This window comes from Salvelinus sp. IW2-2015, linkage group LG18 (assembly GCF_002910315.2).
Source record: "Salvelinus sp. IW2-2015 linkage group LG18, ASM291031v2, whole genome shotgun sequence".
Taxonomy (NCBI): domain Eukaryota; kingdom Metazoa; phylum Chordata; class Actinopteri; order Salmoniformes; family Salmonidae; genus Salvelinus; species Salvelinus sp. IW2-2015.
The window spans coordinates 31,281,691-31,289,356 of record NC_036858.1 but is presented as its reverse complement, the minus strand read 5'-3'; the positions used below and the strand labels follow the sequence as shown (position 1 = coordinate 31,289,356).

Here is a 7,666-nt window from a genome sequence, read left to right as displayed (position 1 = left end):
CTGAAGTTTATTTAGTGCTTTATCCGGGTAGCCGGAAATAGAACATTGCAGTAGTCTAACCTAGAAGTAACAAAAGCATGGATTAATTTTCTGCATCATTTTTGGACAGAAAATTCTGATTTTTGCAAATGTTACGTAGATGGAAATAAGCTGTCCTTGAAACAGTCTTGATATGTTCGTCAAAAGAGAGATCAGGGTCCAGAGTAACGCCGAGTCCTTCACAGTTTTATTTGAGACGACTTTACAACATCAAGATTAATTGTCAGATTTAACAGAAGATCTCTTTGTTTCTTGGGACCTAGAACAAGCATCTCTGTTTTGTCCGTGCTACTAGACCTTAGTGCTGCCTTTGATACCATCGATCACCACATTCTCCAAAAGAATGTGGTGATCGATGGTTTCAAAGGCAGCACTAAGGTCTGATAGCACGAGGACAGATGCGAGCCTCGGTCTGACGCCATTAAAAGGTAATTTACCACCTTCACAAGTGCAGTCTCAGTGCTATGATTGGGTCTAAACCAGACTGAAGCATTTCGTATACATTGTTTGTCTTCGGGAAGGCAGTGAGTTGCTGCGCAACAGCTTTTTCTACATTTTTGAGAGGAATGGAAGATTTGGTATAGGCCGGTAGTTTTTTTATATTTTCTGGTCAAGGTTTGGCTTTTTCAAGAGAGGCTTTATTACTGCCACTTTTAGTGAGTTTGGTACACATCCGGTGATAGAGAGGCCCGGGTATAGATGAGTGACATGTCACTGGAGTCATAGAAGGAGAGTTCTCCTTACTCATAGTCCAGCTTGACCATGATCCTCTTGGGCTTCCTCTTCAGAACCAACGGGGTACCCAGGGGGGCAGTTCCAGCGCTATACTGCTCCCCGCTCCACAGCCCCATCGTCCAGATCCCGCCCTCTGGGCTGACCATCACATTGCCTTTCCGGGCTACACCCTCTTTGGCCACGCCCAGAGTCCAGACCTTCTTAGGCCCCACCTCCACCTCCCAGCTGTGAATGCCTGAGCAGAAACCCACAGAGCCTAGCACGCTCACTGAGCTGTCGAATCGCTCAGCGTTATCAGGCACAGGCTGGGACACCCGTCTGTCACTCACCTTCAGGAGGCTGACAAAGCTCAATGTTGACAAGAAACACTTTATTAAGAACTTTTCTGAATAAACAATAAACCATTAATAAATCAGGAATAAATCATNCAGGAGGCTGACAAAGCTCAATGTTGACAAGAAACACTTTATTAAGAACTTTTCTGAATAAACAATAAACCATTAATAAATCAGGAATAAATCATGTCATTCATAAACATAAAATTATTTAATTGTTGTATTTATACACATTTATAAGCATTTATAAGCATGATCATTCATAAGCATTTAGAACAAGTCTTACAGAATATTAACACTAATATTAAGTAATGATCACATTTTTTGTTTAATTTATCTTGCCATTTGACACACACCAAGAAAATATGACTTATGATATTATATAGGATAAGAATTGTTCCATTCACATATACCCAAACATATATATATATATATAGAAAATATACATCCATTGTGTTAATAATAGATAGTGAGACATATGGATGCATTAGCAATGTCTCCTCTAAAAAATACATATTGTAATCTACAYAACTTTCTCACCAACATCATGAACCAATGACACTTTGGCAGGGCATATCTTTAGTGGCTCAGCATTGCGGCCGCTGTCACTCACACAGGGACAGAGGTAGGGCAACAATGGCTCTTTAAACMTGTCCCTGAATGTATAGATGAGTGACATGTCAGTGGGGTCATAGAAAGTCACCTCTCCCGCATCATAGTCCAGACACACTCTGACCCTCCTGGGCCTCCTCTTCAGAGTGAGACGGGTCCAGGGCATGGTGCAGGRGCTGTACTGGCCGCCGTCCCTCAGTGACAGGGCCCAGAACCCGTGGACAGGGTTCACACTCAGGACCCCTTTCCTACGCACACTCTCTCTCAGGACCCCCAGGTCCCATCTGGTCTTACCCGCCACCTCCACCTCCCAAAAGTGACTGCCGGAACTGAAGGGGTCGGCCCCCAGCACGCAAACACACGTGTCACAGCGCTCTGGGTTGTTGGGGACGTGATGCTTCTCTCCACTGACGCACACACTGGTCAGGTCGTCTGAGAGAGAGAGCCAGGGGGCCGCAGTGTTGGGGTCCAGAGTCACTGGGGCTGGGGGGAAARACAAACAGGTATGACTACAATGCTATATAACAATTTACATTTTAAAGTGTGGTACTCTGAGCATCTAGTGATCTGATAACCATTCATTTGCTCTGGTCTAGTACTCACTGTATTGCACCTTCTCCTGCATCTTCTCCCAGATCTTGAACCTCAGATTGCCCAGGTGTTGGGCCACATCGATCAATGCCCCTGATACAGGCTCTGGATCCTGCAATGTACAGTTGGCCCTGAAGCAAAAAATACAGATAGAGTGGCTGTTGTAGTAAAGGACTGTAACCTCAAAGCAGGCAGAATGTGTTTGAAAAAGTAGTACCTTARCTTGCTTTGTTGTTCTTGTAAGCCTGGGGAAAGAACATAGTTGTGTGAGATAAAATGACCAAATTAGAAAATCAAATGTAAAGTATTTTAGAATGTGTATGTTTAAAGTAAGTGTCTCTSTACCTGGAGAAATGGAAGGTCGTTTGCCTCTATATCCTGTTCTATCTCTCTGATGTTGCTGGTCAGGGAGGTCATCTTTTTGGCCAGGTGTTCAATCTTCTCTGCCATTATAACTGTCTTCATCTCCACCTCCTCAGAGAGGGCAGACAGCCGGACAACTTCCTCCAGACGCAGGAATTGATGCAGCTCCACAAACTCATCTCTTATCTTCCTTTCTGTTTGCTTGGCCTGGCTCTGGGGGTCAATAGGTCAAAGGGTCAGTGGGTGACCTCTCATACTTTCTGATACAATATGAAAATGGTTTCATAGTGAAAAACTGTTGAAAAAGGCTAGGAAACCAAAATGTTGACAATAAAGTCAACTTTATTTCTCCGTATAATTGTTTGTTCCATAGTACTTACCTTGATGTGTTCTGCTGTTTTCATGCAATCCTCCTTCAACTTTTGGAATGTCTCCAACTTCCTCCTCAGAGGGATGATAGATGCTTTCACTTCCTCCTGGCCACATACCAGAGGAAAATATAAATTGCAGTTCCTTGACTCCTCGTGTCCTCTCTCCTCACTTCCTTCTCGAAACCCACTGGATGAGAAAGTCAGAGGTCCTTCCCTTCTGACCTTCTCCTCCAATGGGTTTTGAGAACAAGGCGATGAGAGAGGACGAGAGAAGTCAAGGGGTTTAGGCCACATACAGTGTCAGGTATCGAGGCGCCTGTGTGCTATTAGACACAACAGATAGAATTAATGTCAATATATCATATTTGTTCTACCTACGGCGAAACCGTTTTGAATGATTCTGAGAAAATGCAAAACCAACYTTCCGGGAAAATGCATGAGCTCATCTGATACACAGATAAGAACACGAAAAAGAATAACACATTGCCAAATAACAAGACTAAGCAAACAGAACTATAGTTTCAGTGTAGTGAATAATCCCAATAAGGTGGAATTTTACATAACATTTAAGTCATTTAGCAAACACRATTATCCAGAGTGACTTACAGTAGTGAGTYCATGCATTTTCGTGCTTGTCCTCCATGGAAATCAAACCCACAACCTGGCGTTGTAAGCACCTGCTCTACGGACTGAGCCACACGGGCTCATCTGTTTGTCATAAAATACTTACAGTACGTACTCGCGGTAATTGGAAAACTACAGTAAAACAGTAAACAYACTAATTACTGTAACACAACCAGACCAGCCTAGCGAAGTGACATGCAGTTGCTGGCCCTGAAATGACACACAGTACTAGCCATACCTTGAGTTCCTGAGCAGCCTCGTCCACAGGGCAGAGCTGATGGCTCCTGTGTCTCCTGGAGGTCTGACACACCGCACACAGAGCCTCCTMGTCCTRCACACAGAACAACAACAACCTCTTCCKATGGAGACRGCACCTTTCATCCCCATCCCGTACCAACCCACTCCTCCKTCCTGACTCCCTCCTTCCCTGGCTCTCCTTCTCCCCRTCTCTCGTCTCCTCCTGCTTGGTGGTATTGTGGCTCCTCTCCCTCGCAAAGGTCTCCACGATGTTCCTCAGAGCCAGGTTACTGGGTGGAGCGTCGGTTAGGGAATGGTGGCGGCAGACGGGGCACTTTTTGATGACCTGKGTGTTCCAGTAGCTYTCCAGGCAGCTCCTGCAGAAGCTGTGGCTGCAGCCCAGCACRACAGGGTCAGTGAAAACATCGCAGCACACAGGGCAGGACATGTCGTCCTCCAGGGTCCAGGTGGCAGCCATGATGGAGAGATGTGTGCTTGTTCTGAGCTGGTGTACCTACCGTAGGGTGGCTGGGCTAGGGACTGATGACGCTGTCTGGAATGCTGGCAAACTGGTCCAGTGTTTCMSTGTTGATTTGCTCCACTTAAAGACTGAGGCATGGAATCGAAGTAAACAGAATMTGTACTTTTATTGAACGTGACACCAATAATTATGGAATTCAATCATGACACTTGCTCTCAMTAAATTAATTAACAGCAAAGAATAGATCTGCTCCAGACAAAGTTCCGKAATACACATTGGTGTCACAGACATCAATGTCACCAGTGGAGGTGAGGATATTCACCTRAATATACAAAYCGATAGACAGAATAYAAATCAATACACAGGAGTCACTGTGACAGACTTTACCAATACAGACTCTTCAGTACGTGATCATGAAATAGAATCACCAGGTTATATCCTCAGTGAATAGGTMCCACAGTCACAGACACCTTCTCAGGGCAGATCCTCAGSACMCCAGGGTTAGTGCCATCAGAGTTGAGACAGGGAGAGAAGTAGGGGAACAGTCTCTCTGTGAACCTGTGTTCGAACGTATAGATGAGTGACATGTCACTGGAGTCATAGAAGGAGAGTTCTCCTTTCTCATAGTCCAGCTTGACCATGATCCTCTTGGGCTTCCTCTTCAGAACCAACGGGGTACCCAGGGGGGCAGTTCCAGCGCTATACTGCTCCCCGTTCCACAGCCCCATCGCCCAGATCCCGCCCTCTGGGCTGACCATCACATTGCCTTTCCGGGCTACACCCTCTTTGGCCACGCCCAGAGTCCAGGCCTTCTTAGGCCCCACCTCCACCTCNCCGCCCTCTGGGCTGACCATCACATTGCCTTTCCGGGCTACACCCTCTTTGGCCACGCCCAGAGTCCAGGCCTTCTTAGGCCCCACCTCCACCTCCCAGCTGTGAATGCCTGAGCAAAAACCCACAGAGCCTAGCACGCTCACTGAGCTYTCGAATCGCTCAGCATTATCAGGCACAGGCTGGGACACCCGTCTGTCACTCACCTCCAGGAGAACCCCAGAGATCAGTAGATCAGCGTGGGCTGAATTCACATCCAGGGTCACAGYGGCTGGGACAGAAGGAGTGGAAASGTTAGATGGCCACCGGGTTAGATACATGGATGTTGGTACACTGTGTTGCTGGCTYTATGAACAGAACATGAGTCAGCAGTTTGTCACTGGGTCAGAAATCAGAACATTGGTCAGCAGTTTATGTTTTGGCAATCAGAACATGAGTCAGCAGTTTGTATTTCAGCAACTTTAACATGACTGAGCATTTTGTGCCATCAGAGGAAGTTAGAACAGGAGAGGAAGTAGGGGGAACAGTCTCTCTGTGGAACCTGTGTTCGAACGTATAGATGAGTGACATGTCACTGAGTCATAGAAGGAGAGTTCTCCTTTCTCATAGTCCAGCTTGACCATGATCCTCTTGGGCTTCCTCTTCAGAACCAACGGGTACCCAGGGGGCAGTTCCAGCGCTATACTGCTCCCCGTTCCACAGCCCCATCGCCCAGATCCCCCCTCTGGGCTGACCATCACATTGCCTTTCCGGGCTACACCCTCTTGGCCACGCCCAGAGTCCAGGCCTTCTTAGGCCCCACCTCCACCTCCCAGCTGTGAATGCCTGAGCAAAAAACCACAGAGCCTAGGCACGCTCACTGAGCTTTCGAATCGCTCAGCATTATCAGGGCACAGGCTGGACACCCGTCTGTCACTCACCTCCGAAGAAACCCCAGAGATCAGTAGATCAGCGGGCTGAATTCACATCCAGGGTCACAGAGGCTGGGACAGAAGGAGTGGAAACGTTAGATGGCACCGGTTAGATACATGATGTTGGTACACTGTGTTGCTGGCTGTATGAACAGAACATGAGTCAGCAGTTTGTCACTGGTCAGAAATCAGAACATTGGTCAGCAGTTTATTTGGCAATCAGAACATGAGTCAGCAGTTTGTATTTCAGCAACTTATACATGACTGAGCATTTTGTCAATGAGTCCGTCACAGTCATGGAAAAAGTAACCAATTGTCATACCAAAAGTAAATAAACAGAAAATGACTCTATTTAAAGTGAAAGTCACCCTGTAAATACTACTTAAGTAAAAGTATGAATTATTTGGTTTTAAAATATAATTAAGTATCAAAAGTAATGTATGCTAAAATATACTTAAGTACCAAAAGATAAAAGTAAAAGTGTAAATCATTTAAAATCCTTATATTAAGCCAAGCAGACGGCACTATTTTCTTGTTTTTAAAATTTACGGGTTTTTTTACATACAAAATAAAACATCTCTGAGGAGGTCATTGCTAATTTACATACTTTTGCAATTACTATTCACAAACAAGGGAAAGGGGCACACTCCAACACTCAGACATCATTTACAAACAAAGCATTTTTGTTTAGTGAGTCCGCCAGTCAGAGGCAGTAGGGATGACCAGATGTTCTCTTAATAAGTGTGTGAATTGACCATTTCCTGTCCTGCTAAGCATTCAACATTTAACAGTAATTTTGGGCCAGCAGTACAGATACCACACATCTTGACGACCCAAAGTCCATTTATGTCACAAAGCTGTCCAATACTTTAAAAGTATCCTCTCATGTTGTCCTGGTTTCCCAGTGGTTCGCAGAAGAGGATGTCTTCCTTAATTAACCCCTCATAAATGTAACGACATATACCAGAGCTGTGCCAGCCCCGCACGTCTGTTGACTCATTCAGCTGTAATGCATATAATTCACTGGCTTGTAAGCGAAGCAGTAATTGTTTCAAAACATCTCCTGCCATGTCAATGATGCGTCATGAAACAGTGTTGTTTGATGAGACATTGTCTGCATAGTTTTTTTGGGCCTTTTCCCCCAGCATTGTCCCACCATATCCGTAGCAGCAGGAATAATTAAATCCTCCACAATAGTATGGGCTTGCCTGTCCTAGCCACTCGTACCTCACCATATAAGACGCTTCTTGACCCTTTTATTTAACGGTATCTGTTGCTTTTATACATGTCCTTACTATTTGAAAGTCGTCTTAATTCTCGCTCAAAAAACTCCTGTGGTTTATTTTTCAAATAGCCATGTTTGTTTCTAAATGTCTGCGCAAGACTGAAGGTTTCATCGAGTTGTGAGATAGTACTTTTTCACATACAACATACTGTGCTGAGGAAAGGCACTACTCCCAATATAAAAGAAACCCCAAATCAATGTGGTTCTCATCATATTTGTGCCTCTTCGATGGTTCCCAACATCCAACTAAG

At 45.2% G+C, this 7,666-nt stretch overlaps 3 protein-coding genes across 5 annotated transcripts in view; 1 reads left to right on the top strand and 2 right to left on the bottom strand.

Moving 5' to 3' along the window:
- LOC111978347 (E3 ubiquitin-protein ligase TRIM35) overlaps nt 1–4,408 on the bottom strand; it is a 22,717-nt gene extending 18,309 nt beyond the window's left edge. Inside the window, exons 1-6 of one of the 2 annotated variants that reach the window (XR_011481436.1) lie at nt 3,909–4,408; nt 3,056–3,151; nt 2,658–2,888; nt 2,537–2,557; nt 2,325–2,445; nt 1,480–2,204 (exon numbers count right to left, since the gene is read on the bottom strand). Coding sequence is in view for 1 of the 2 variants with exons in the window: in XM_024008359.2 (XP_023864127.1) it covers nt 1,633–2,204; nt 2,325–2,445; nt 2,537–2,557; nt 2,658–2,888; nt 3,056–3,151; nt 3,909–4,385 (1,518 nt within the window). In the remaining variant the exon portion in view is untranslated. Of the gene's footprint in view, nt 1–1,349; nt 2,205–2,324; nt 2,446–2,536; nt 2,558–2,657; nt 2,889–3,055; nt 3,152–3,908 lie in introns of those variants that run through there. The other variant, XM_024008359.2, reaches the window with a different exon arrangement.
- Nucleotides 1–7,666, top strand: part of pkdcca (protein kinase domain containing, cytoplasmic a) — a 451,220-nt gene that overhangs the window by 221,814 nt on the left and 221,740 nt on the right. The window lies entirely within an intron of this gene.
- LOC111978348 (E3 ubiquitin-protein ligase TRIM35) overlaps nt 4,536–7,666 on the bottom strand; it is a 12,793-nt gene continuing 9,662 nt past the window's right edge. The window contains exon 6 of the mRNA XM_070448424.1: nt 4,536–5,490. Coding sequence (XP_070304525.1) covers nt 4,829–5,490 — 662 coding nt within the window. The 3' untranslated portion in view covers nt 4,536–4,828. The remainder of the gene's footprint in view (nt 5,491–7,666) is intronic.